The following is a 27,841-nucleotide window of genomic DNA, read 5'->3' on the forward strand; positions in this document are numbered from 1 at the left end:
GCAAAGCAGCGAGTGGATGAAAATAAAACCAACCTGGGAGCTGTGAAATTGCAAGAACCATCCTCTGCAAACCAGATGAAGCCGGTGCGCACGGGAGCGATCAAACCTCAAGCAGTAAAAGTGGAGGAAAGCAAGGCCTAGGAGAGCCCGTGATCACCTGCTGTCTCTACTGGCTGAAAGAGGCATTGCAGTTCAGCCTGTACCCCACTGGAAGTTCTGAAAATCTGGCCAGATCCACCACCAAACCAACACTGACTAAAGCGACATAATCCGAGCCCCTCTCCCAACAAAGCAGTTTGAAACAGTGGATATGACATTGACCTGCTTGCTCAAAAAACAAACCAACCGCCTGCCCCCACGTGACTGTTGAGTGGCTCAAGCCATTTTTATTTTCATACCCCACCCACAGGGAGCCAGGATAGCTCATTTGGCAAAGCCCATCCTTCTCCTTCCCTACTTCTGTGTCAGCAGAATGGCAACAGGGGGAGAGTGTTAGTTGGAGGTTTTTCATTTTAAAGGCAGCTGAGGTTTTTACAAAAAAAAAAAAAAAAAAAAAAAGCTATATCTTTGTTTTTTGCAAAACTTTTATATGTTCTCTCATTTCCCCCTTCTCTCTGCCCCCTCATTCCTCCCAGAAAATAACTCCTCAAACAATATCATGTTCTGAGACAGAACTGCTTAATTTTATATACAGTTCTGTGCTACATTGACAGTTGTGACTCTCTTAAATTGAATTGCTTGGGTGCTCTCCCCACAGGAGGTTTAGCCATCCAGATTATTTGATTAAGAGAAATACAGGACAGTTAAGGCATTCAGTAATTTTTCAGTATTTTGGTTTTAAGCTAGAAGCAGTGCTTGCTTTAGAAGTAAATGTGTAACACAGGTATATAGTAGATCAATGCATTAATCTTGAAACTTGCACCACTTAACTGTAGCTTTGGGGTGCCCTGTGCACAACAAAATGTGGCATTTTTGTTTTAAGGAAAGGCACTGAATTTCTGTTGCAAGCTCATTTGGATCTAGTTGTTTTTGTGGGTTGGGTTTTGTTTTGGAGACTGCCAAATGTACAGCAAAAGGTAAATCATGGATTTACAAAACGTAAAATCTGTTTATGAATCTCCACACCTTGCATGGGTCAGAAGAGTTGGTTAGAGCCAACAGGTCCATTTGGACTACTTTTTGTAGTTGTGATGCTCTCTCTTTGCTCCATCCTTGGCCGCTCTAATTCTTGCCTCCTTGCCTCATGGGGCTGCTCTGTTTCCCCAAGGGCTGGTCTCTGAGCTTCTCTCCCCCTACTTCTCCAGGTCTTGCTCTCTGCTTCTTTCTCATCTTCACAGCTTTTTGCACAACTCCCATGGACACAAACCAGTGGGAACCCCAGTCATTGTACAAAAATTCAGTTCTTTTTTTTGCATCAGAAGCATATGGTTACATAGAGGCAGTTTTGATTCATCCCTGTGTTTTCTCCTTCCCCAGACTAACAAGAAGTGGTTCTCTCCTTTTGGTGCAGTTGTATCCACTGGGTATGCACTTCCTCAAAAGAATTTGGGGGCATGTCAAAAAAAGGTCCCAACGGGAAGAGTTTTGGAGGTTGTGTTTTGGTTTTTTTTTTGTTTTGATTGGGTGTTGTGTATCTATCTATCTATCTTACAGGACTGACTTGCCAGTTCCTGAAGGTGCTTGGGTTAAAGCTGATATTGGTCTTAAGTAAACTGAACCACCTCCAGCTAACTTGTTTGTACTATTTAGCTTTTAAAAAACAAAGAATGGACTCTGTTACTCTGAAATTAGGGAAGGAGAATGTCACTTCTCTGGTAGATGATAGCTTACTGACTGTACCATCTACCTATGCTAGATGGCAGCAGGTAAATTGCTGGTGGTTCCAAAGAAGACATTTTGAACAAAGAATGTAATTGGGAAGTCGTCTGAAAGTGTTTTTTCAGAAGAGAAGGTTCTCCAGGATTTTCTAGAGATGCATTTGAAGTTTTAAGCTAGGTATAAATCAGGTTTTACAATAACATTAGAAAGAGTTTAGACACCTGAACTAACTTAGACTTAGTGATGTCCCCTCAGAGCATGGTAAAGAACCCTGAAGGGATTGGGACAGGTTGGTACTTTAAAAAAAAACAAAAACAAAAAAAAACAGAACTTTCTTTTTAATTTTGTGGATTTTTAACATTACAGCAGTGTGTCACCATATCTCTAGCACTCTACAAAGTACAGACGTTGAGAATTAATGACACACAGAGCCTTCAGAAATCTCCTAAACTTGTTTTCTCATCTGCTAGTCTTTATTCCTGCTCCCGACATTTTCCAAAGGCTCCTCCACCAGTGAGTCATCCAGCCCCCTTCTATCCCTGTCTCCCTCCCCACCTTCACCTTGAAATATTGTGAGCAACTGAATTGGCTAAAATGTCTTTATTACATTGTGGGGCCCTCCTGTCCTCCCTGCCCCCCACATTCTTTGCCCAGCTGGCCCAAGGTAATATCAGACTGGAGTCTAATGGCTAAAGACTTATCCAAACCTCTCTTCTCTTTCCTTCCACCCCTAGACACACTATTTAGTCTTTTCAAAGACTCAGACCTTTTTCCTTCATCCTATAAGACCTCTTGAATGGTCCTATGTGTTGGAGAAATCAGGTTATTGCTAGATATGAGATGTTTCAGTCCCTCTGGTGTAAATGCCATCAGAACTATAGTACTTCCTGTTGAAAAAGGTCGTCCCTCTTTCTCCTTTACCCCCTTCATCCCCAAACAGAATAAAACACTAAAATTTATTTATATGTATTTGATGTTGTAGGTCTAGGTGAAAAAGTAAATGTTTCACTGCTCTATTTATATATTATGTCTGAATTATTCTGTGCAGGAAAGGCCAAGAAATGCATGAGAGCTTCATTCCATTCATCATCTTTGCGTAACTGTCAGCTGCGGTTTACAAGACTCTTTCACTTTATGGATTTTTGTCTGATGGAAAGCAGTTTTAGAGCCCGAAGTTTTAACTTCTCTGCTATGTTGTTTGTTAGAGCTAGTACAGGGTTAGTGCAGTCTGTGATGCTCTTGGAGTCAAATAAATGGAACTGTCTCCAGTCCTCAAGGTACAGAAATGTAAAGGTCTCTGGGCCCTATGCCAATTCATCTTTGGGAGGGAGAGGTTGGAGATGCATGGAATGTTGATGGATTTATAGGTCGTTACTTCTACTTGCCATCTCCACTGCTGAAATGTGGGGCCCCATAATGACTTCTTTGCTGCTGAAATTTGCTTTATCTGCAGACTGGCTGCCAAACAGATACAGTATGCAGTGGGAGGGAGAGGTGGAATCCATACTCTCACAACAGTGGGTTAAGCAGAAGTATTCAGAGGCTGACTGTGTTCTGCAGTTTAACCAGACTGTTTAGCGGAAAGCCTGAAGCATGTATTTGGGTAAATATTATCCTATTGTGCACAGTGAGTACTGGCCTGTCAGCTGCATTCAGTGCTACCCGCTTTCCTCTGTGTTCAGTCTGCTTTTAGCTCTCAATTACAAAAATTAACGTGAGTTTTGAAAAAGATGCCCTGTACATTTTAAATGAAAAGTTAAATCAGCACAGTCACCAGTGAAGCAGGTGGTGGTGTTGATCTTTCATAATTCACTGTTGGCTTTTCCATTTGACAACTGTACAGCATTCAGTAACTGAATGTGTTCTCAGCCCATTGAATCTCATATGTGTTTGTGTACATGCAGAGAGGCACACCATTTAACAGATTTCCATGCGAGAATGCTGCAAAGCTACAAGCTGCCCTGTGGTTCATGTATATTTATATAGATATATAAAAACAGAGCTTAGCATTTCTGCTATGTCTCACTTTTTGGCAGGCTACTATATTCACTTTTAAACGAGCACCACTCCATGCTAAGAACTGTTCTGTTGCATTGTTATCCTTCTTCTGTTTTGCTCCTGACTGGTTAAGCACAGATTAATTTTTTGGAATGTCAGCTATTTTTGGCAGACCGCCCCCAGTTTCCTTGTATGAAAGATTTCTCTTATGAGTAAGAATTATATTTACAATAACAAGCAGAATCCTTGTAATGTAGTTGTGGCCCAAAACTAAGAGATGAACAGTTACTAAAGCAATGGAACTACTGGCTGTGTGAAGAGGCAGAGCCAGTCCAACTATGTATTTTTGGATTTTTTTTTTTTTTTAAATCCAAAGGCCACCAAGACATCCCAAGTGACATAGAGAATCTCTTGGATTTAACGATTTGTCCCTAGCACCTGAAGATGTCTGCAGGCAATAGCTAACCGGTAGTTCTGGGAATCACAGCAGCAGCTGTGGAGGCACTCATTCTTTAGCATGTCAAGGCATTGTCCTTATTTGGAATCCTTTCTCTGATTCTGTATCAATTGCATTCATTGTTTCTAAAGGGGATATTGTACTCCTTAAAGCTTATAACCTCATGACCTGTGCAGTAAAATTTTTTTGGCCTTTCCTCTTTGTCTTTTCATGTAGACCAGATATTTGAAAGGGCAGACGATGGATAAATGTGTAATGTGCAACCTGTTTATATTTTTTGGAAACTTTAACTTGGACCAGAACTCAAATCACGAAATCACCAGGCCAGTGGTGGCACACTCTTTATTGCCCTTTTTCCTTCTTTTCCGTACCTTTTGTTTCTCCTTTCAAATATGTGATTGTATTTAGCTCTTTCCATATGAAAGAATTCTCCTTATTTAAATAAAAAAGTTAAAAAAAAAATAAATAAAGCAGATTATGCTTTTCTCAAATTCCCTGTGTGATTTTGTTTGGTTTCTATTTTTAGGAAGAGATTTATTAGCTAGGTTTTTATAGTGTGCCCATTACCATGCTCTCTGAACACTTAATGCTACACTTTGCATTCTCTACCCTAACTAAACAGATGTTTTTGCCTTTCAATACACACAATTCCTATGGTTTCTAATAGCTTATTTCTGTCGTTGTGATACCTAGAGCCCCCTTGGGCTAGGTATTGTACAGGCTAAGGACTACAGTCCTTCACGTATAGACTAACCGGAAGATTGTAAGCCCCTGTTGCAGAACTACTTCGGCCTGTGCTGTTTTTCTGCAGAGTACGGCTCCATCCGTGGAAGCTGTAATGTAAACACCACGGGGGCCTACAGCTGCCTGCCTCCCTCCAGCAGTAAGAGCCATGACCGCGTAGGGAAATGCTGATAAAATTTCCTACCACGAACTAGCCATCTGACGCCCGGAAGCAGCTTCGCCTCTGTGCCTCCGTTTCTCCCCTTGTGAAACCGAATCCACTCCTCCTGCCCCCGGTGCGGCTTTACTACGTGGACGATGGAGCCACCCGGCCGGGGCTTAGCCGCTGAAATTTGCATTTGCGACTCCTGCCCTCCCACGCCGCCAGGTTGCTGCTATGGCAACTGGGCATTTCCGCTGTGCCTCTGATGTTACGCCGGGAGATTACGCACGGCAGCTTCCGGATCCCGTGACCACTGACGGTGGCCCCGCCCTCTCCCTTGGCCGCAGCTGCGCACTGGGGCGGGGAGGCTGCGCCTGCTTTTCGGGGAGCCGGGGGCTGTGATTGGTCTGCCGTCGGGGGGCGGACCCGAGCCCCGGGGGTGGGGCGCGGCGCGGCGGCGGGTGACGCGGGCGCGCGCTCCTGCCCGAGCCGAGGGCTTAGCGGGCTGGGGCTCTCCTCAGCGCGGCGCGCGCGGCCGAAGGGGGGGGAGCGGTGAGGGGGTGGCGGGCGCGCGCGGCCGAAGGGGGGGGAGCGGTGAGGGGGTGGCGGCCCCGCCACCCAGATTCCCGCTTGTGGGGTGTCCCCGCCAGCCTCGGAGCGACCCGGGGCCGGCCCGCCAGGCGTGAGCATGGGCCTCGGCTCTGCCGGACGCAGGCTGGGGAAATACCGGCCTGGCGGCGCGGCCTGTGGGGCTGGCGGTTGTTTCGGGCCTAGTCTCTCGCCCCAGGCGGAAGGGACGCACACGGATCTCTCAGTGTATTGAGGTGAGCACCAACCCCGCCCTGGTCTCGCTCTCTCCGGGCACTGCCCCCAGCCCTTCCCCGGGCCTCCAGGGCTGTTGCCTCGTCTCATGGGTGTTCTGCACAAGCACTCGGTTTGTTTCCTCTCGGGACTGCAATAAAGTCCCCTCATCAACGTGTCTGATTGACTCTCCACAAATGGCACCACACGGTTCATGTTTGTTGTGCCTCTGTGTCCGGAGCAAATTTCCTCCGTCTGCAAGCGTCCACACTAAGTGCCCGGACGGTCGACTCCGCCCCAGGTCGGAGAGGCTGGATCACGCTTAATCAGCAATAAAGCGTCTGAGTATGAAATTTACTTTTACAGTCATGCTGCTGGTGATGCATGAAACAGGGTAAGTATCCAGAAGTCTCTCCTTGAGCTGAGTTGTGTTGGCTCTGCAGGGCTAATGAGTTAGAAATAGGGAAAATATATGAAACTAGTAAGGACAGGTAATAATGACTGTATGCGTGGAAGCAGACTGAAACGGTATCTGCCATTTTTAGGTAGACACTTATTAGAGTAGAGCAGCATTTTAGGATTATTGTTGCACAGGTTGCATATAGAAAATACTTCACTTGCAGATTGAAAAAGAGAATACTGGAGATGCTGCTGTCCTAAACTGCTGGCAGTGCCTTAGATAAGTGACTCATTTCTGATCTGAATGGTAACTGCAGCTGTTTTCTTCTCCCACTTTGCTTTCAGAGGCTTGAACAAACCATTCTGCAGGATGTTGGAATTCCTGAAGCAGCCTGTTGTGGTCACTGCAGAGATCAATGTGAATCTGGTGGCTCTGACTGTGATGGGATTAGTAAACCGGCTCTGGGCGCTCTCCTACCCACGGGCTGTGGTGTAAGCACAGTGCTTCACTTCCTACTTAAAATACCTGTGATTTTTTTTTTATTTTTTTTTTTAAAGTTTGCAAGTATGTAATGGTGATGATAGGTTCTGGGTTGCTGACTCAGGATACTTGCATCCCTGGTATGGATTCAGCACATGCAATGGCAATGCAAGCATCCTCACCAGCATGCCTCAACCCTGACCTAGAGGACTGAAAGGGATGCTAAATCTCTATGCTCCATTCAGTCCTCCTGCTGAGATTGCTAAAGGAGGAGTCAGTTAATGTCCCCATCACTAAGGTATGGGGGGGTGCGTTGTGAGATGTTTCCAGTTAGACTTGACACATTTCTTTCTCTGTGGTGTTTCAGTTTTGATGAAGTTTACTATGGCCAGTTTGTGTCTCTGTACATGAAGCGGATCTTTTTTGTGGATGATAGTGGCCCGCCATTTGGCCACATGCTGCTAGCTTTTGGAGGTAGGGACTCCATTGAACTTTAATTTAGGAAGCATTTATTGCTCGTTGCTTTAGGGAAAGAGGAACAGGTTGCAGATATAGTTTCAGTTCTCAAATTCTATCCTTGTGGAGAAGGGATAGGGCAGAATTTCTTCCACAGAGACCTTGCTGATTTCATTTGCTTTAGAATGACCACATGGATTTTGGGCTAGTGGCTTGAGGTGCAGGAGGGGGGAAAGTGGTGTAACTCTGCATGTGTACCATTTGCCATGACCCCTACCCATTTCCCTATTATGATGGACGTTTCACCCACACTTTTATCTTACTCCCAGACAAACAGGAGGATCGAACCAAACTGTACAATGACCTGGAGAGCTTAGAGCACTGGGAATAGTAGGCAACAAGAGAAGATTCAGGCCCCAAAAGTGTGAAGTCCAGGGAGAGGAAAGGGACAATATAAAATGGGGGGGGATTAACTAAGCAGTTGCCCCTTTCATGTCAGTGTGTGGTTTATTTTCATATTGTCTCCTGCATGCTATCCTAAGGTAACTTTTTCATGTAATAAAACACTACTGCAAGGGAGATGTGTGTCTGGGAGAGAGAGTCCATAAGACACTGTCTTCAGAAAGTGGTCCGAGTATAAAAATACTGAGGAGGCACTCGTGGGGATGCAGTGGGAGGCTAACTCTGATTACTCTCCATAGAGATTTGGTTTTCAATTAACCTTCAACATTTTATCACCCATTTCCATGTGCCACTCACTCCAGCCATATCTGCTGCTGTTCTTTTTCAGGTTACTTAGGAGGCTTTGATGGAAACTTCTTGTGGAACAGAATTGGGGCTGGTAAGAGCTGTTTTTCAGAGCTTATCGATGATGTTTTAGTCACTAATAGAAGCAGAGGGTTTTTGTTTTTGTTTAGTTTGTTTACTTGATCTTGGTGATGTTTCTTCAGAAGAGATGTTACATCAAAGTCTTCTGTATGACTGCAGTGAATGTTTCAGAAGATGCTAAAGATCCCATAGCACAGAGGAGAGTAGGGAGTAATTATAGAAGGCAGCATAGTCCAGAGGATAGGCTAATGGGACTGGGAATCAAGTCACCTCCCAGCTCTCAGATTGACTTGCTGTGACACCTTGTGCAAGTCCCATTTGCCTGGTTTTCAGAGGTGCTGAGTATCCACAGCTCCCAGTGATTTCTTTTCGAGTTGTGGAGACTCATTTTTTCTGAACGTCATGCTTCACTTTACCTGTCTTTAAAAAGGGGAACAATGATACTTGCCCAATTTCTGAAGCCCTTTGAAGTCTACAGATGAAAGCACTGTATAAATGTGAAGGCTTATTATTATTAGCCTACGTTACTTCAGATAATTAGGTTCTAATGTTCCCTAACTGAGAGTAAAAGAAATTGCAGGATGGAGCTACAGTCTTAGCTGTAATATCTTTGCTCTGTTTCAAGACAACATGGGGAGATACCTTGAGTCTGAGAAGAGCTGTATGAAACCAAATTCTATTCTCCCTGCAAACACCGATACAATAAGCAAAGGCTTCTAATGCTCTTGTCCTCACACTGTTTTCTGTTCTAGAGTACAGTATGAACGTGCCAGTGTGGTCCTTGCGATTGCTGCCAGCGCTAACTGGTGCCCTGTGTGTGCCTTTAGCGTACCAGATTTTGGTAGAGCTGCACTTCTCCCATTGTGCCGCGTTTGTAGCTGCCCTCCTGATCCTCTTTGGTAAGGACTGTGCCTTCAGCCTTACTCTCCATCCAGAGGGGGAATGATCTGCTTTCCCCTAAAAATTCTTCTACGGTGACTTTTTAGTGGCAGTTAGTAAAGCAGTGCTGAGAGTTAGGGAAGTGGGTGCTGCAGTAGCTTCTCCCACACAGCTCTGACAATGCATCAATCCTGATCAGCATATCCTACTATTCAATCCTGAGCCCCACTCACAGCTCTTCCCATGCACTTCAATCCTGACCTGCAGCACAGCCTGCGGTTCCAGCCCTGCTTCTAAATGGACACTACTAGGTCTCTCTATTATTGAAGAAAGAGGAAGGTTCGACACAGGGAACCTCACAGCCATGCAGGCAGCTTTATTTCTTTGCCTTTGAGGAGCCTCTGCAAGCTCTTCCTCAGATTTCTGTAATATACTGGGAATGAGTGTGCAGGACAGAAGGGCCATACCTCAGCTTTAGATTTCAGCAAATCTTTTCTTCTTCCCCTCACCCATCTGCCATTTCCCATGCTTGAAAGGTTTCTCAAACACAGAGTATGGCTCTGTTTCTCATCTCAGGCTTATAATACTGTGAAAAGACCTTTGTTTTGCTTTCTTTGGAAATGTTTCTTTGGTTCTCAGTTGATCATGTCTTTAGAAGTCCTTATTGTTGATGGTATTATTGCTGCCACGAGTATTGCTTGACAGTTTTCCTACCAATAATTTATGCCTAATTTGGTGTGTATATATCTTCTCCTTCTGTTTCTAACAGAGAACTCGCTGATCACTCAATCCAGGCTGATGCTCTTGGAATCAGTACTAATCTTTTTTATCCTGCTTGCAATTTTGTCCTACCTGAAGTTCTACAATTTACAGAAGTGCAGGTACAGCTGGTTTTCATTCCTGGGCCCTCGCTAACCTTCCAGTTAGTTGTAATAAGCCATTCATCATTTAAGTATAAAACATTTGTGCCTCTTGGGGTTTTTTTAATTGCCATATAGATAAATACATTAAAGGCTATCTGGCACCAATTATAATAATCTTGTGTGTGGTGTACTGCAAGCCTTATTTGCGTTGTGAGCTAGTGGTCCAAATTCAGGCTGGGGAGGCAAGAATCCTTAACTAATCGTAGCTGTGCCTTGGGCAAGTCACTTCATTTCTCTGCACCTCAGTAAAATGGGGATAATGATACTTGACCACTCATAGTGATGTTGGAAGGATTTTATCTTCCAAGCAATTTTAAGGTTTAAATCTATATTGGCAGTGGAAAAGGTTCAGAAAAGGGCAACAAATTATTAGGGGTATGGAACGGCTTCTGTATGAGGAGAGATTAATAAGACTGGGACTTTTCAGCTTGGAAAAGAGACGACTAAAGGGGCGATATGATTGAGGTCTATAAAATCATGACTGGTGTAGAGAAAGTACATAAGGAAGTGTTATTTATTCCTCATAACACAAGAGCTAGGGGTCACCAAACGAAATTAAGAGGCGGCAAGTTTAAAACAAACAAAATGAAATATTTCTTCACGCAGTGCACAGTCAACCTGTGGAACTGCTTGCCAGATGATGTTGTGAAGGCCAAGACCATAACAGGGTTCAGAAAAGAACTAGATAAATTCATGGAGGATAGGTCCATCAATGGCTATTAGGCAGGATGGGCAGGGATGGTGTCCCTAGCCTTTGTTTGCCAGAAGCTGGGAATGAACGACAGGGATAAGGATCACTTGATGATTACCTGTTCTGTTCATTCCCTCTGGAGCACCTGGCATTGGCCACTGTCGGAAGACAGGATACTGGACTAGATGGACCTTTAGTCTGATCCAGTAGGGCTGTTCTTATGTTCTAAAGTGTTGTTTAAATGATAGTGGGGTTGTCTTGGCTTCCTTGTAATTTAAAAAAATCCCTTGGCTGTTTCTCCCTCATTGCCAATTCCTGGTCTGGAAAATTTCCCTGTGCATAGAAATAAAGAGGGTGACAAATATCCCTATTAGTCATTTGTTATTGCTCATGGGCGCAGAGTCAATTTAGAAATCTTTGTCTCTTCTCGTGCGGCTTTGTGTGTTCTCTGATTCTTGCAGAGCCCCATTTAAAATAATAACCTTTAAACTTACCCCAGCCTGTGGCCTAGCCCATTGCTTTTTTGTGGTATTGGAAGCTTTGCAGACTCTAGCTGCTCAGAATGACTTTTCAGGATCAGGAGAAGTGTTTAACATCCACACCTAGACCAAGGATAACAATCGCTGTCCTGGGAGGCCTAATATAAACTACTATTAGCATAACAGAATTCTAGTTGGGTGCCTGTATCTTACTGTGTTTTCTCTCCTTTTGTCCTTTTATCTAAGCCCCTTCACTGCAGGCTGGTGGTTTTGGCTTTTGCTGACTGGAGTTGCTTGTTCCTGTGCAGTTGGGTAAGAACTGACTTCTCCTATCACGTTGTTTTACTAAACTCCCAGGTTGCTTTAGTGTTCACCATCTCAGCCTTTGCTTTGCTGTGTTCTCAAGAGCTCAGCTTTTCAAGACTCTCTCTTGATGCTGCAGCCAGTTGTGGCACTTCTGTCTGTAGCAAGCTTCTCCAGGTTTTATTCTTCTTTGAATACCCCTGAAATAATCAATGAGCCAATGACATCAATCCACATAAAGCAATGACAGACAAACTGATGGTGGTTGTACTGGAAAGAATGAAATACATACATTGGTACAAGCGTCCATCAGAGAAGGGCCTTCTAAAAAATGAGACCTGGATTTCAACTCCTGCTCCCAACTTTGTGTTTGTCTGAGTTCAGGGACCCTCCATATTCCACCTTGTGATATGCTGCCTTGTTATCAACAGCCTTTCCGCCTTCGTCATTAGCAAGTAGCCACTTCAGAGACCAAGTCACAAAGCATCTGATTCAGCCAGCGTACAGAACTGGAGCACCAGTGTCCCTGGGCTTGGGAACTCCTTGCTCAAGAGAGAATTTGAATACTTACACCTTGCATTAAATCCTGTCTATAGTCTGGGTATGTTTAACCCAGTTTGATCTTTGTGTGCTGTCTTCTCAGGGTAAAATACATGGGGCTTTTCACCTACATGCTGCTCTTGGCCATCGCTGGAGTCCACTCCTGGCACTTGATAGGAGACCAGACCTTGTCAAATGTAGGTAGCCTAATGTACTCGATAAGTAACATGTAATTACATTCACAGCATGCATCCAGAGAAGGAGGTGAAAGATAAAAGCCTTCTAAACCATCAGCTAATAATTCAACACTTGAAGAAATCCTAGGTGTGTGTTACAATTAAGCCTGCTGTTATGGTCTGGAAGCCCTCTGCTTGCAGAGCCATGGCCCAGCTATGTTATAGGAAAAAAGCAGGGTCAAATTTGAGATAAAGTGTACGTGTGTAGCTTTTCTGGTGCTGAACTGTATTTCTGAACGGGAAGTGGCTTGCCCTCCTGCGCCTGCTGCTACCCATCTTTAATATGGTTTGACAGGGTCTGCAGGTCAAAACGTATCCAATTTCAGTGTATCCTGTGCACCCCAATCTGACCTTGCAGGAGAAGTGATTAAAGTGTCTGCAGTGGTAAGTCCACAGGGAAGTTGAGGAATTTTTTCTTCCTTTTCTTTTTCAAAAATAACCAAGTACCTGGTTATCCTCAATAGCTGGGACAGGGGTGAGGGAGCAGGGGAATAAGCAGAACTGCTTACTTTTTTCCAGCTCTGCTGCATGACTGTGGGCAAGTCGCTTCATCTGTGCCTCAGTTTCCCCATCTGTAAAATATGAACAGCCCTTCCATATTTCAAATAAATGTTGTGAAGCTTGATTAAATAACACTTGTAAAGTGCTTTGAGATCCTGAGCTGTATTAACCTTATTACCTATCAGTGGGGGAGAGCTACACAAAGCTGGGACTTACCTGAAAGGATGTAATAGTGAGTTCTTTGTATTCTGCCAGGTTTCTGTGTTGTGCCATTTGCTAGCGAGGGGACTAGCTCTAGTAGTCATCCCAGTAGCAATGTACCTGTCTTTCTTCTACGTTCACTTGACTTTGCTATACCGCTCAGGACCTCATGACCAGATTATGACCAGTGCTTTCCAGGCCAGTTTGGAGGTAAGGAAAGTGGGAGTGATGGAAATGAGATGTTGGAAATGGGTCGTGCAAATACCCTCTGTTGTGGAAATGGACTAAATTAGCAGCATGAAATACTTGCTCCTTTGTCCTCATCTTGCTGCTATTGTGCTATAAAATGGCTTTAAGATGAAATAGTGAGGAAGTGCTGAGTCCTAATAGTAAGTGAAAGCTCTGTCCCCATCTCTATCCTGGGACTTTCCTTTGTACCAAGAGCAATTTTTGCTGTCCCACACAAAATATGCCCATTCTTTTACATAAGAGCAACGCTACTGAAGTCAATGGAATTAGTCTCACAAATAAATGATATAATGAAATCACAAGGGGGTTTTAAAAATACCCAAACTCAGAATTGGAGGGAAACCATCTAGTCAGGCCTAGATCAGTAACATGCCCCTAACACAGTGGGTCACCTATAGATAGAACCCTGTTTTATTTGCAAATGCAAACCAACATGAAATAAAAATGAAAAATTCACCCTCTAGTGGCAGCTCCTGTCCCGCCACTTACTCAGATTTGGCCCCTATCATCATGATGGCAGGGTGGATGGGTCAAACATGAGTGGTACTGCGAGCCCATGTGTCAGTTTGCAGTGCCCAGAGCGGGGAGCCAGGGCCACCTCCAAGGGACAGGAGCTGCTGCGTGAGTGTGGGGCAGGCTTGCTCTGTAACACCTGTCTCCCTCAGGCCTCCCTATCTCCTCAGGCAGGGCCCAACCCTCCCCCTGTGCCTCCCACTCCCCTGGGGGCATGACTCAACCCTCTTCCAATACCTCTGGGGGGCAGGACCAGCCCAACTGTGGATGGGGGAATTGATAAAATGAAATAAATTCCATCCCAAACCCCCCAAAATTATAAAAATTTATTTTACGGGGCTCTATCTACAGGTTCAGTAGAGGCAGATGTTAGTCACATTGCTTAATCCTCAGACTGCGGTGCTGAGCGCAGTGTAAGGACCTACATAGAATAGAACAGAGCCCATATAGAATAGTTCCTTAGATTATTGTTGGTGCAGGATTGCTTTGGGGATGTTCCCTGGGACCCTGAAATCCTGCAGGCTTCATTCTGTAACCAGATTACCTTTGAGCATAGTGTTGCAGGATCTGAATTTTATAGCTGTAATGAGGACAGCAAGCCTTATACTAACATGTTATATTACACATTAAAGCTGTGAGTGACGCTCTTCAGAGTTAAACAGCTTCTGAGTTTTTTTCCTCTGGTTTATTATCTTCTTACGCTTTTAGGGCGGGCTAGCTCGGATCACACAAGGCCAGCCCCTTGAGGTGGCCTATGGCTCCCAGATTACCCTGCGGAATGTTTTAGGCAAACCCATGCCATGCTGGCTCCATTCTCACAAGAACACTTATCCCATCAGGTGAGGAATCTGTTTTGTTCTGTAACACTAGAGTGTAAGGGTGGGGGTCTAACTGTGCTCCTGTTCTTGAGCTGTCAATTCAGATCTCACAGTCTGTGTCTATGCAGCATCATAGTCTCTCTTTACATCAAGCTTTCAGGGTATGTTATCTACTGCATGTCATACAAAACCTTGTTATTACTCCACAAAGCCCATTAATATTCCTGTTAAAGCATCGGGGGGGTGTGTGTGTGTGTGTGTGTGTGTGTAAACTTCCATTGAGCAGTTCGTAGTTATAATACTGACGTTGTTCAAGTCTGGTGTGCTCCATTTCTAAACCTCAGCAAGCAGACTTGGTTTATAAAAGTGTTGATAGAATCCAAGGTAAAGAAATGCTTGAAAAACATAAATATAGACTAGGCACAATAGGATAATGTGTGATTCATCCTTAAAAGAATTTTGTAATCAACTTACTAAACCATTGGCAATTAATTTCAACCTCATTGAGAAGAGGGAAGGTACCACAGACTTTCAGGGGAAATAAAATGTAGGGGGAGAAGGGAAAATCCTCGTAATTACTTTAGATTCAGTCTCACTTCAGTCCCTAGTACAATAATAGACCAGATTATGAAAGAGAGAATTTGTAAGTACCTACAGGGTAACAGAACACCAAACAGCATGGGCTTAAAAAGAACAGATCAGACCAAGAAAAGGGCTTGCTTTTCACAATCTAATTCCAAAAGGAGTGGATGAAGGGAATGTGGTAGTGATGTGAGGGCTCTAGATTTCAGTAGTGTATTCAGTGTTATCTGATGTGATTAAATTAAGTTTTAGATTAAATCTCAGAAAAAAATTCCTTCCTGTAAGAACAGTAGGACAATGGAACAGACTGCCTAGGGAGGTTGGGGAAGCTCCTTCACTGGTTTCAGAGGAACAGCCGTGTTAGTCTGTATTCGCAAAAAGAAAAGGAGTACTTGTGGCACCTTAGAGACTAACCAATTTATTTGAGCATGAGCTTTCGTGAGCTACAGCTCACTTCATCAGATGTTTACCGTGGAAACTGCAGCAGACTTTATATACACACAGAAATCATGAAACAATACCTCCTCCCACCCCACTGTCCTGCTGGTAATAGCTTATCTAAAGTGATCAACAGGTGGGCCATTTCCAGCACAAATCCAGGTTTTCTCACCCTCCACCCCCCCACACAAATTCACTCTCCTGCTGGTGCTAGCCCATCCAAAGTGACAACTCTTTACATAATCAAGTCGGGCTATTTCCTGCATAGATCAAGGTTTTCTCACATCCCCCCCACCCCCATACACACACAAACTCACTCTCCTGCTGGTAATAGCTCATCTAAACTGACCATTCTCCAGGTTTAAATCCAAGTTAAACCAGAACATCTGGGGGGGGGGGGGGGTAGGAAAAAACAAGAGGAAACAGGCTACCTTGCATAATGACTTAGCCACTCCAAGTCTCTATTTAAGCCTAAATTAATAGTATCCAATTTGCAAATGAATTCCAATTCAGCAGTTTCTCGCTGGAGTCTGGATTTGAAGTTTTTTTGTTTTAAGATAGCGACCTTCATGTCTGTGATTGCGTGACCAGAGAGATTGAAGTGTTCTCCGACTGGTTTATGAATGTTATAATTCTTGACATCTGATTTGTGTCCATTTATTCTTTTACGTAGAGACTGTCCAGTTTGACCAATGTACATGGCAGAGGGGCATTGCTGGCACATGATGGCATAGATCACATTGGTGGATGTGCAGGTGAACGAGCCTCTGATAGTGTGGCTGATGTTATTAGGCCCTGTGATTTCCATCCCACCACCAACCTCAGCCTGGTCCAGTCCACACAAGAGATCCACTTCCTGGACACTACAGTGCTAATAAACAATGGCCACATAAACACCACCCTATACCGTAAACCTACTGACCGCTATTCCTACCTGCATGCCTCCAGCTTTCACCCTGACCACACCACACGATCCATCGTCTACAGCCAAGCTCTGCGATACAACCGCATTTGCTCCAACCCCTCAGACAGAGACAAACACCTACAAGATCTCTGTCAAGCTTTCTTACAACTACAATACCCACCTGCAGAAGTAAAGAAACAGATTGATAGAGCCAGAAGAGTTCCCAGAAGTTACCTACTACAGGACAGGCCTAACAAAGAAAATAACAGAACGCCACTAGCCGTCACCTTCAGCCCCCAACTAAAACCCCTCCAACGCATTATTAAGGATCTACAACCTATCCTAAAGGATGACCCAACACTCTCACAAGTCTTGGGAGACAGGCCAGTCCTTGCCTACAGACAGCCCCGCAACCTGAAGCAAATACTCACCAACAACCACATACCACACAACAGAACCACTAACCCAGGAACTTATCCTTGCAACAAAGCCCGTTGCCAACTGTGCCCACATATCTATTCAGGGGACACCATCACAGGGCCTAATAACATCAGCCACACTATCAGAGGCTCGTTCACCTGCACATCCACCAATGTGATCTATGCCATCATGTGCCAGCAATGCCCCTCTGCCATGTACATTGGTCAAACTGGACAGTCTCTACGTAAAAGAATAAATGGACACAAATCAGATGTCAAGAATTATAACATTCATAAACCAGTCGGAGAACACTTCAATCTCTCTGGTCACGCAATCACAGACATGAAGGTCGCTATCTTAAAACAAAAAAACTTCAAATCCAGACTCCAGCGAGAAACTGCTGAATTGGAATTCATTTGCAAATTGGATACTATTAATTTAGGCTTAAATAGAGACTTGGAGTGGCTAAGTCATTATGCAAGGTAGCCTGTTTCCTCTTGTTTTTTCCTACCCCCCCCCCCCCCCCAGATGTTCTGGTTTAACTTGGATTTAAACCTGGAGAATGGTCAGTTTAGATGAGCTATTACCAGCAGGAGAGTGAGTTTGTGTGTGTATGGGGGTGGGGGGGATGTGAGAAAACCTTGATCTATGCAGGAAATAGCCCGACTTGATTATGTAAAGAGTTGTCACTTTGGATGGGCTAGCACCAGCAGGAGAGTGAATTTGTGTGGGGGGGTGGAGGGTGAGAAAACCTGGATTTGTGCTGGAAATGGCCCACCTGTTGATCACTTTAGATAAGCTATTACCAGCAGGACAGTGGGGTGGGAGGAGGTATTGTTTCATGATTTCTGTGTGTATATAAAGTCTGCTGCAGTTTCCACGGTAAACATCTGATGAAGTGAGCTGTAGCTCACGAAAGCTCATGCTCAAATAAATTGGTTAGTCTCTAAGGTGCCACAAGTACTCCTTTTCTTTTTCCTTCACTGGAGGTTTTCAAAAGGAGGCTGGAGCCATCTGTCATGGATGGTTTAGACACCACAAGTCCTGCATCTTGGCAGTAGGTTTGATTAGATCAGCGGCTCTCAACCTTTCCAGACTACTGTACCCCTTTCAGGAGTCTGATTTGTCTTGCGTACCCACAAGTTTCACCTCACTTAAAAACTACTTGCTTTCAAAATCAGACGTAAAAATTAAAAAGTCACAGCACACTATTACTGAAAAATTGCTGACTTTCTCATTTTTACCATATAATTATAAAATAAATCAATTGGATTTAAATATTGTACTTACATGTCAGTGTATAGTATACAGAGCAGTATAAACAAGTGATTGTCCGTATGACATTTTAGTTTGTACTGGCGTCACTAGTGTTTTTACAACTAGTGTAGCCTGTTGTAAAACTAGGCAAATATCTAGATGAGCTGATGTACCTCTGGAAGACCTCTACATAACCCCTGGTTGAGAACCACTCGACTAGATGACCCTTGTGGTCCCTTCTAACCTTATGAATCTATGATTCTAATCGTCCTTGGAAATGTTAATTGGTTGGGATGTGAGCACTGTTACATGGCCTGGAAATTGGTTAAAGAATCAAGAAAACCAGCACTGTATTGAGATGCGAAAGGCATCCAGTGGGATGCAACTGAGATCACTGTTACTACCATATTCCTTGGCAATTGAGAAGAAGAGTACTTTTCTGGGTATCAATTGGGACGTTGCAAATGCCGAATGAGTAGAGAGAAAAGAAACAGAGAGAGTTTAAAAGCTGGATGGGGAGACAAAATCACGTTGATTTGGCCATATGGAAGCTAATATATATGGTAGGGAAATAATCTGAAATGCAGATATTCAGCTCATTGAGAGGGGAAAGTGGTATCTGGAAAGCTGTAATTTACAAAAGAAATCTTGGTAGTGGAGAGAAAACTGAATGAACAGACCATATATGGTATATTTAGAAGTGTCAGAGACCTCCTGGGTCCCAGCTAGTCCAATATACATTGTGACAACTCATTGTGAATCGGATGCTGCAGCCAATAGACCAGTGCGATGTTTTGGCTACCTATATAGAAAACATTAATTTTTCCCAGAGTAAGGAGATGACAGTCCTTTTCAGACAGCTCCTTGGCATGGTAGCTAGAATACTACATATGATACTGGGCATCACAATACCAAATTGATGCTGACAAACTTGAGAGGATTCTAAGATCAGAGCAAAATGAGTCTAGCTTGACTAAGGCCAGGTCTACACTGCACACTTAGTCACTCAGGGGTGTGAGAAATGCACACCCTTGAGTGATGTAGTTACCGACCTAACATCCAGGGCAGACAGTGTTATGTCTTCCATTGACCTAGCTACTGCCCCTCACGGAGCTGAAGTTACTAAGCCAACAGGAGAGCTCTCCAGTTGGCTTAGAGTGTCTTCATCACAAGTGAGGCAACTGTGCCAATGCAAGTTTGTAGTGTAGAATTGCCCTAAACAGTGACTGTGGGGATGAGAGAATTATCTACAAGAATTAGAAGGACGGAAACACCAAGGAGGGAGAGGAATGGTTTAAGGTGCATTATGGGGTATATGTAAAGAAAATGAAGAAAAATTACCTCCATTGATTTCCTGTATTGTTGGATAGTGGTCCCAAGGGAAACAGTGGAAGCGCCGTTGTTTTTGGCGTTTCAGACTACATAGGGTAAACCACTGGGGAATATACAGCAGTGATGCATCCTCCATTAGCCTGGAGGGCTGGAAAAGAGAAGCTACTAGGTCTTTTCCCTATTCAAGTCCCATGCTTTAATCTTTTCACCTAATTCATTTACCGAAGCACTGGCCAAAGCCATTGATAGCCCAACCCACTCCATCCCTTCATGGAAATGACAGCACAGTTCACTGCATGGAAGAGAGGGTCCAAGCATTGGCTTGTCAGGCACCCCTTGGAATGGAAAACAAGAAAACACGGTGAGTGCTGGGTGCACTCTGCTCCTCGGAAGCCTTGGCCTCAGCATATGTATTACATTACATCTGATGTGCTGGGACTCCTGTGCTTTGCTCTCTATATTGTCTCTTCAGCTGCCTTTGAAAGAATAGAGCCAGTGGTGTAGTGCCGATCCAGGTCACTGAGTGAAACTTGCTAGTTTAATCTGAGGCCCCTCTGTGTTCCCTGTGACTGTGTGAACAGAGATGTACCATTCCCTCAGAGTTCTGTCCTGTTACCTACCCATATAGGTACGAGAATGGCCGAGGCAGCTCCCACCAGCAGCAGGTGACTTGTTACCCCTTCAAGGATGTCAATAACTGGTGGATTGTTAAGGATCCTGGGATGTGAGTATACAAGAAACATGCTTAAATACCATAACGTGAGCTCCGTGATGAAAATTGATCCCAAAAGCTAAGCAGGACTAAGCTTGATTAGTACAGGGACTGGACACCAGCTAGGAGTACTGGGTTCCACAGGCTGAGAGAGGTAACTGTGGTCTAGTTGGATTGAGCACGGGTCTGGGAGTCAGGACTCACAATCTCAAGTTGTGTTCCCCACACTGCCACTGACTCACTGCATGTCCTGGGGCAAGTCCCTTCACTACTCCATCTCCGTTCCCCATCTGTCGAATGGGGATGATAGTGCTATTGGATCTCGTGGGTGCTGGAAGGATTTAATGAATATTTGCAAATGCTTTGAGATTCTGGGATGGAAAGTATTATACAAAGGCTGGATTCAGACCAGCCACCAAGAGGCTAAAAGCTGTTTCCCATTACTGATTCCCTGAGTCAGCCTGTTCCTCCCTCTGCTTAATGTCCAGTAACTTTCTCTGCATCCAGCTGTAACCCAAAAGAAGCTCAGATTTCTCATCTGACTGTCCAAATGTTTCTCCCCCTTCCTTCTGTCCTGGTCTCTGGACTTTCAAGCTAATGGTCACAAGTTGGCACTAGCTGTGATGGGGAATTGAAACATTTCTTTTGGTTTGTCACTCTGGCAGGCAGCAGCTGGTGGTGAGTAACCCACCACGTCCCGTCCGACATGGGCATATTGTGCAACTGGTCCACGGCATCACAACTCGTTACCTCAACACGTATGTGCTTCTCCCAGCCTGTTGGCTCATTCTGCTTTGTTGCTTCTCTAAATGTCTGTGTAGGGATGGAGGGACACTAGGGAGTGCTGGTGTTTTCCCTAAGACACTCTTAAGCTCTTGCAGTATACTCAGCCATAGGCCTGGATACAACTGGTCCGTCACTGAATGAATGGTTTTTGGTTAGGATCACAAATTGTTCTTCTACTGCCAGACCAACTGCAAAAGGCAAATGACAGACCATATATGGTATATTCAGAAGTGTCAGAGACCTCCTGGGTCCCAGCTAGTCCAATATACATTGTGACAATGTTGCACATTTCTACATGCTCACTTGTCTGGGTAATTCGCCCCCCCCAACAGGCAGGTCTTTTTAAATTTTGCATCAGCACCACCCACACCATTATGGTAAGGGTGGGTGAGTAGACTTTCGGTGGGATTTCCAGAAGCGCCTAATTGACTTTGCAGCAAGTCCCATTGAATTTCATGGCATGTGTCTTTCATTTGACTTGGTGCTCCCAAGTCATGTAGGCACTTGAAAATTTCACCCTGTGTACCTGGCTGTTTTGTACGGCTGCACTATTATAAAAATTGTCTCTTAAGTAGTAGGCAAGAGTCCACATGGACTTCAGTCAGAGCATCTGAACCCTTAGTGTTGGTTCTCTCTGTGCTCATTCCAGGCCCAAGGGGGTCATAGGAATGCCAGTTGGTTCGTTCTTAGAAACCCCACTGAAGACCGTTACTATGCCAGCCACGCTTCTGTTTGCCCCAGTTGAGATGCCTGTGCTTTGCCAAGGATGGTAGCTGGCAAAATCAGCTTCCTCCAATGCTATTTTATGGCCCTTTATAACAAGGAGCCCTCTCCCTTTCTTTGACTCCCCAAATGTGCTGCTTGATTTGTGGCAGTAGGTTGTTTGGCTTGTTGCTTGCTGAATTTCTCCACTTCCCTGAGGAGCTATTAAATAACCCTATGAAATGAACAGAGAATTTAGCCCAGGGCACTTATTTTATGGATCTTGCAGACATGATGTTGCTGCACCTCTGAGCCCACACTCCCAGGAAATCTCCTGTTACGTTGATTACAACATCTCCATGCCAGCACAGAGCCTCTGGAGAGTGGTGAGTGGAAACTGGGGTGAGGGGCAGGGAGGTTTTTCTCCTATTGGGAAGACAAAGTAAAGATCAAAAGACATCCCTCCCTTGCAGGAAATTGTAAATCGGGAATCGGACACAGATGTGTGGAAGACCATTTTATCTGAAGTAAGGTTTGTCCATGTGAATACCTCAGCAGTGCTGAAGGTAAGTGGGTTTATGTACATCAGTCTTCTCTTCCCTTGTAATCATCCCGAGGGTCCATGCAATCTCTGTATCCAAAACTAATCCTCCGTAAAGTGAAAAAGCCCTGTATTTTTATCAGCTTGGCCTGACATCAGTCTGGTGAAAGAACTGTGTTTCTGATGGCAATGAAGCGCTGTAATGGCTTGATCTGTAACAGACTGAGCACTGCATAATTCCATTGGATGTTGCAAGTGCTTAGCTCATTTGAGGATCAGCCTGTGGGTCAGAAGTGGAGGCTGCATCATTAACGGCTGGTGGTGGACAGGCATACTTAAGAATCCCTCTTCACAGGTAACATTTAAGACAGGTGTCTGAGACAGTATCCACTGAGCTCTTTTACCACATTCATCACTGTCACTTCTGAGCACTCGCTCCACTGGCATCCTATTAAGGTGGGGTCTGTTTAGCTCTCGCAATAGGTCTGAAATTCAGGAACAACCTGGCAGGATTGTGCCTTTTTTTAAGCCTTCGTTTTTATTTTTCAGCTCAGTGGTGCATCTCTACCTGAGTGGGGCTACCGGCAGCTGGAGATCATTGGGGAGAAGTTGTCCAAAGGGTATCACCAGAGCATGCTGTGGAATGTGGAGGAGCACAGATATGGGAAAAGTAAGACTCAGTAGAGTTCTATAGATTATAATGTGGGCTTCCCCTTCAGGGGAAAGGGGCTATATATAGTACAGAAAGGCATTTATAGGTGGTGCGAGGGCCACAGAACCTACCCCAGCCTGTGGGTTGGAGTAATAGCTATAGGACAGCTCTCCCATCACTCCCGCAGCCTGGATGGTTGAGTTACTTGGGCTGGACATGGAGATGACGGATTTGTCCCTAAGTGACTGGGAGTGTTCCTCTGAACACTAGGAGCACATACCCTTTGAGCAGACTGTGTCCCTCCTTCCTTGCACATTGGAATCACACCAGTTTCGTTGCAGAAGGGCCCCTCTGAGCAAAGGAGAGGGCAGGGTTATGGAATGTTGGATGTTTCTGAGCCATGTGATGCATTTCCAGGCCAAGAGCAGAAGGAGAGGGAAGTGGAGCTGCACTCACCCACGCAGGCTGACATCAGCAAAAACCTCAGTTTCATGGCCAGATTCACAGAACTGCAGGTGACTGGGCCAAGGGAACAGGGGATGGGATGTGATGTGATTCTTCCCTCAAAGTTCTCCCCTAACTGCATGCTAGGCAGTGGATTCTAGGCACCATTTCTGTGAAGGGTGCCTCAGACTGATAACAGCCATTGCTTAGTCATCTAAGGGGAGAGTTGTTGTCTCACCTTCCCCATGAAAAAAGACGCATGTGAACAAAACTACCTATTGAAACAGATGTAGGGACCACTGCAGTGTTTTTTATGGGCTGTTTCTGGAGGTAGGACATGTTGCCGTGAAAGATAGGAAGAGATTTTAGGGTCAGTAGCTGACCAGACCGATTGTGAAGTTCTGAAAACATATGTTGCAAAGTGTTCTTTTTAGTTTATCCAGCATGCTGATCTATGGCTTGTGCTTAAAGTACCTCCAGCTGTGTAACTCAACTGTTCGTAATAATTAATGTAAGTAAAGGTAATTGGGCACTCCAAGGCTCAGCCTTAACATGGGTGTTTGCATTATGCTTGATGTCCCTTACTAACCTTCAAAAATTCAGTAAGGAACTAGTATTCATTTAAAATTATAATCAAATACAGTAATGAGAACTGCCTCTGGCTATTGTAGGTATGGGACTGCTTATCCATGCCAGGTGTCTTCATTGTAGTTCCAAAGTCCTCTGACTGCTTTGTTCTAGTGGAAGATACTAACATTGAAAAATGAAGACACAGAACATAAGTATAGCTCCTCCCCCCTAGACTGGATCACTATGGATACAAACATCGCTTACTGGTTCCACCCTATCTCCGGTGTAAGTATGTGTGTCATGTATTAAGTCTGGTTTGCTTATTTGGATTATGTGAAGTCTGAAGATATGAAAGGGGTGAGAATGTTTGAAAGAGATCAGGCTCTATTCTCCTGGTGTCTCCTCAAGGATGTCTCTTATGGGTAGTGGTGGGTAGGAACCTGTTGTGAGTTTCAAATCAAATAATTTTCTTCTCTAGTAAAACAAACACTTCACTTTAATAGAAGCTTTCCTTTCCCCCTCCCACAATGTTCCTTACAATGCCAGATAGGACAGTTGGTATAACCTGCTGCTCAACAGTAGAAAAGTAAACTGGAGAGTTCTTTAGGCACTTGATACAGTTTTTGACAGCTCTAAGTAAATAACTCTCTTCTGCTAACCCTTTAAAGGAAAATTGCAATTTAATATTCACTTGATCCAGTGTAGAGTATCAGTCCATCACAGACAGCTTCTTTCAAATGCCATATATAAAAATGAATTATGAAATAATACAGCAGCCCCAGTCACTAGCCAGATGGACAGGGGATTGCCACAGCTCTCGTCAGGTAAATTCTGAGTTTTTGGATTCGGGTGTATACAGCTATGTAATAATTAATTTGTGGCTTCTCTCTGTAGTAAAAAATCACTGCAGTTTTCCACCTCTTATCTACAGGCTCAGATCCACCTCATTGGGAATGTTCTCACCTGGGCTTCAGCTAATGTTGCAACTCTTGTATACATGTGTCTGTTCCTGTGGTATTTGCTTCGACGACGGAGGAAGATTTGTGACATCCCTGAAGGTCTGATCCCTTAACCACAGAAGTATCCCTGTACAGAGTAGTTTGACACCTTGCTGCATAGCCACTGTGAGAATTCTAGTTGGGGTTCAGATACTCTTGATGGGACAGACTGTCTATGGACAAAGAACTAGAGACTTCCCCTGGTTAGCTCGATGAGCTGTGCGCTCTCCTGATAGAAATTTTTATTGCAGGGCACCATAGTGTCTTTGGGAGATTACCCTGCATTTCCTGGATGCTTTAATGCTCAAAGGATCAGATTTGGAATCCCATCAGACCTCACCTGCCATGGGTATTTTAGAGGTGCCCTTATACAGACAGGTCCTGTCTGCTCTGCATGACCACTACACATCCTATGGACAGTTTTACACAGCGTAACCTTTGGCCAGAGTGGCTAGGGAAATGTTATTTAGCCATATCCCCCCCCCCCCCCCGCCGTCCTTGCAATGGCTAGTTTCCAGGGTGTTTGGTAGGAGTCCTGATTAGTGTTACCCTTTCTGTCTTGTAGATGCATGGAGGCTCTGGGTATCAGCTGGAGGACTCTGCGTGGGAGGCTGGGCTGTGAATTACCTTCCCTTTTTCGTGATGGAGAAGACTCTTTTCTTGTACCACTACCTGCCTGCTCTCACTTTCCAAATTCTCCTGATTCCTGTTGTACTGCAGCATCTGACTGATCATCTCTGCAGGTACCCAGGACACCCTTAGGGTGACCTGCAGCTCTAATTATTGGGGGGGAAGGTAGTGAAATGATGGGGTTCTTAGTCCCAGCTCCAGCACTGACTTTGGGCACGTTGCATTATGTCCAATCTGTAATAATGCTGCCCTGCCTCCCAGAGGGGCATGGGGAGAATTACTCAGTTAATGCTTGTACAGAGCCAGGCAAGCTACATGTTAAATTGGAGCCCTGTTTCCTGGGGTCTCCATTTCTCACAGGTAACAGAGTGCAAAGTTCCAAATTGCTACACTAGTCTCTTGCTATTAGAATATGTGGGTAGCTTTGCTTTAACTTCATTTCCTTCTCTCTCAGATCCCAACTCCCTAAGAACGCGTTCAGTGCCTTGATGGTAGCCTGGTTCTCTTCCGTTTACCTGGTCTATCGCACATTCAGCCCACTGACCTATGGGGAGCCTACCCTCTCAGCAGCTGAGCTGAGGGCTTTGCGCTGGAAGGAAAGCTGGGACATCTTGATCCGCACACACTAGTGGAACCAGTCAAGATAGAACTGATCATGCTTACAAGTAACTCTGCTCTCATTTCTTGATAGGGGTTTAAGGTAAAAAGCCTTGTAATTTATGTCGGCAAGAATTCAATCCCCATTAGGCAGCTGATGTAATGGTAAGACTCAGTTTTTGTTCTCCTCTATAGCATGAATTAGTCTCATTGCAAATCTACAGTATTATAGATTAGCTGCATTGTGTAGAACAGGTGCCTAGACTGATCTTTTTACTATAGCACTTCCTCATGTTCTAACTACCAGCCTGCTGCTCAAGGCTGCCACCTTTGGAGGAAAGAGACTCATACCTGACACGATGCATTCAGGGGAGACCCTAGTGACACTTCACTGAAGCTTTAACTAACAACCTCCACACAGAGCTCACAGCTATATGGCTGAGAGGAGATTACACAGGGATTTGTTTGCTCATTCCTGCTCCCTGTGCTGTTTAGACACCCCTAGTGAGTATGTCTGGGCTGGGGGGGAGAAGGGGTGTATGAAAATACTTAATATAAAATGGTTACATTCATGTGGCTGTTGTTTCTTCATTGGTTTATTAATTAGAGCAGCACAACCACTCGAGTCAGGCTTTGCTTTTATAAGAGATGAAAAAAGTTCATCTTCAATAATAACCAATTCTTCCTGCTAATCTTAAGCCTGCATTTACAGAGTATACATGACAGATAGTAGGTACCAATTGGTGTTTGATGTTAGGATGCCACGCTAAGCTTTGCTGGAACTACTCATGGGCTGAATGCCTGAGCTTTAACACTGCTTTGGGGAAGGAATGAGAACTACAAACCATGTCTGCACCCAGTCAGTACTGAAGTGTCCTCCAAGGTCAGCCTATGCTACATAGAGTGTAGCTTGGCTAGTAACAAAACACCTCAACTAGATGATGGAGCCCCACTGCTGCTTTGTAAGTTGCCCAAGAGAAGCCTAATTTTCCTCAGCCCTGAGTAAAATAGACTTCTTGGCAGTTGTGCCAATGCGAGGTCAGTTTCTTCTCCACAGGTCTGGCATTGCCATGGACAGAAGGGAAAGCTGGGAATCTGACCTGCTTGTTTAAAAACAAGGCTCTTTGCTCCAAGGAAAAAGCACCATGAGCAGAGATAAAGTATCCTATACCCCACTGGGTTTACAGCACACAATGCCATCTAACACCAGGGGCAGGGTCAATAGTCCAGCTCCTTCCTCTCCTCTGTGAGAAGACACATACCTACCTCTTGAATCTGCCCCTAAGCTGCTACGGGCATGTCACAAACCAGTTTGTTAAAAAGATTGGTCTGGAACAGAGGTGGCAATTTCAGACCCCAACCTGGTTAGTGGGGACGGCTGCTGGACTCCAGATGAGATCGTTTGCTAGCTATCAGCATGGTGCTGCCCTCTGCTTGCTCAGGGAACGATCGCTTGTATGTCCGACCATGCCCATTCATCGCCCCTCGCTGCCACTTGCAGATGTCTCCATTCAAAATGTCCTGGATGTGCTGCACAATGAGGTTTATAGCAACTGCAAAAAGAACAGACACCTGCTAAAAAAAAATCGTGGAACAAACAGCCCGGTCTGATTCAGTGTGTGAACCAGCTACTCGTCATTGCAATGCTGCCGCTTGCATTTGGAGCCACTGTAGTACGGTCAAATCCTAACAACATAATGCCAGTCTCTAAAACCTATAGTGCTGGTTCAGAAAAAGTCAGGGATAATCCATATCAGAGTCTATCTACACTTTACAACAGTGTGCAGTAGGAGAATTTGGGGAATCTGACTTCATGTGC

The 27,841-nt window shown here is 44.6% G+C and overlaps 3 protein-coding genes across 19 annotated transcripts in view; 2 read left to right on the top strand and 1 right to left on the bottom strand.

Moving 5' to 3' along the window:
- The window catches only part of PRRC2B (proline rich coiled-coil 2B), a 69,809-nt gene extending 65,045 nt beyond the window's left edge, over positions 1 to 4,764 (top strand). For 5 of the 6 annotated variants that reach the window (XM_073314717.2, XM_073314718.2, XM_073314721.2 and 2 more), the window contains one exon: positions 1 to 4,764. In XM_073314717.2, the coding sequence (XP_073170818.1) occupies positions 1 to 141 (141 nt within the window). In that variant the 3' untranslated portion in view covers positions 142 to 4,764. The other variant, XM_073314719.2, reaches the window with a different exon arrangement.
- The window catches only part of UCK1 (uridine-cytidine kinase 1), a 34,695-nt gene continuing 7,390 nt past the window's right edge, over positions 537 to 27,841 (bottom strand). For 2 of the 7 annotated variants that reach the window (XM_073314733.2, XM_073314739.1), the window contains one exon: positions 24,276 to 27,575. In XM_073314733.2, coding sequence (XP_073170834.1) covers positions 27,388 to 27,575 — 188 coding nt within the window. In that variant the 3' untranslated portion in view covers positions 24,276 to 27,387. Of the gene's footprint in view, positions 6,406 to 10,422; positions 11,600 to 11,691; positions 12,748 to 17,789; positions 23,965 to 24,275; positions 27,576 to 27,841 lie in introns of those variants that run through there. The other 5 variants (XM_073314736.1, XR_012155294.2, XM_073314737.1 and 2 more) reach the window with 5 other exon arrangements.
- POMT1 (protein O-mannosyltransferase 1) lies at positions 5,706 to 26,594 on the top strand. Of its 6 annotated transcripts, none has more exons than XM_073314726.1 (20): positions 5,706 to 6,354; positions 6,705 to 6,851; positions 7,208 to 7,314; positions 8,087 to 8,137; positions 8,877 to 9,023; positions 9,773 to 9,884; positions 11,343 to 11,408; positions 12,043 to 12,136; positions 12,932 to 13,087; positions 14,348 to 14,478; positions 20,019 to 20,114; positions 20,768 to 20,860; positions 21,880 to 21,976; positions 22,064 to 22,156; positions 22,681 to 22,801; positions 23,201 to 23,298; positions 23,969 to 24,082; positions 24,729 to 24,855; positions 25,361 to 25,538; positions 25,880 to 26,594. In XM_073314726.1, exons 1-20 carry the CDS (start codon positions 6,308 to 6,310, stop codon positions 26,052 to 26,054), a joined length of 2,250 nt encoding a protein of 749 aa, XP_073170827.1. In that variant the 5' UTR covers positions 5,706 to 6,307; the 3' UTR covers positions 26,055 to 26,594. The 6 variants fall into 6 exon arrangements, with proteins under 6 accessions (XP_073170827.1, XP_073170828.1, XP_073170829.1 ...); XM_073314727.1 differs by having other exon boundaries at positions 5,706 to 5,983; XM_073314728.1 differs by lacking the exon at positions 8,877 to 9,023.

This window comes from Lepidochelys kempii, chromosome 16 (assembly GCF_965140285.1).
Source record: "Lepidochelys kempii isolate rLepKem1 chromosome 16, rLepKem1.hap1, whole genome shotgun sequence".
Lineage (NCBI taxonomy): Eukaryota > Metazoa > Chordata > Testudines > Cheloniidae > Lepidochelys > Lepidochelys kempii.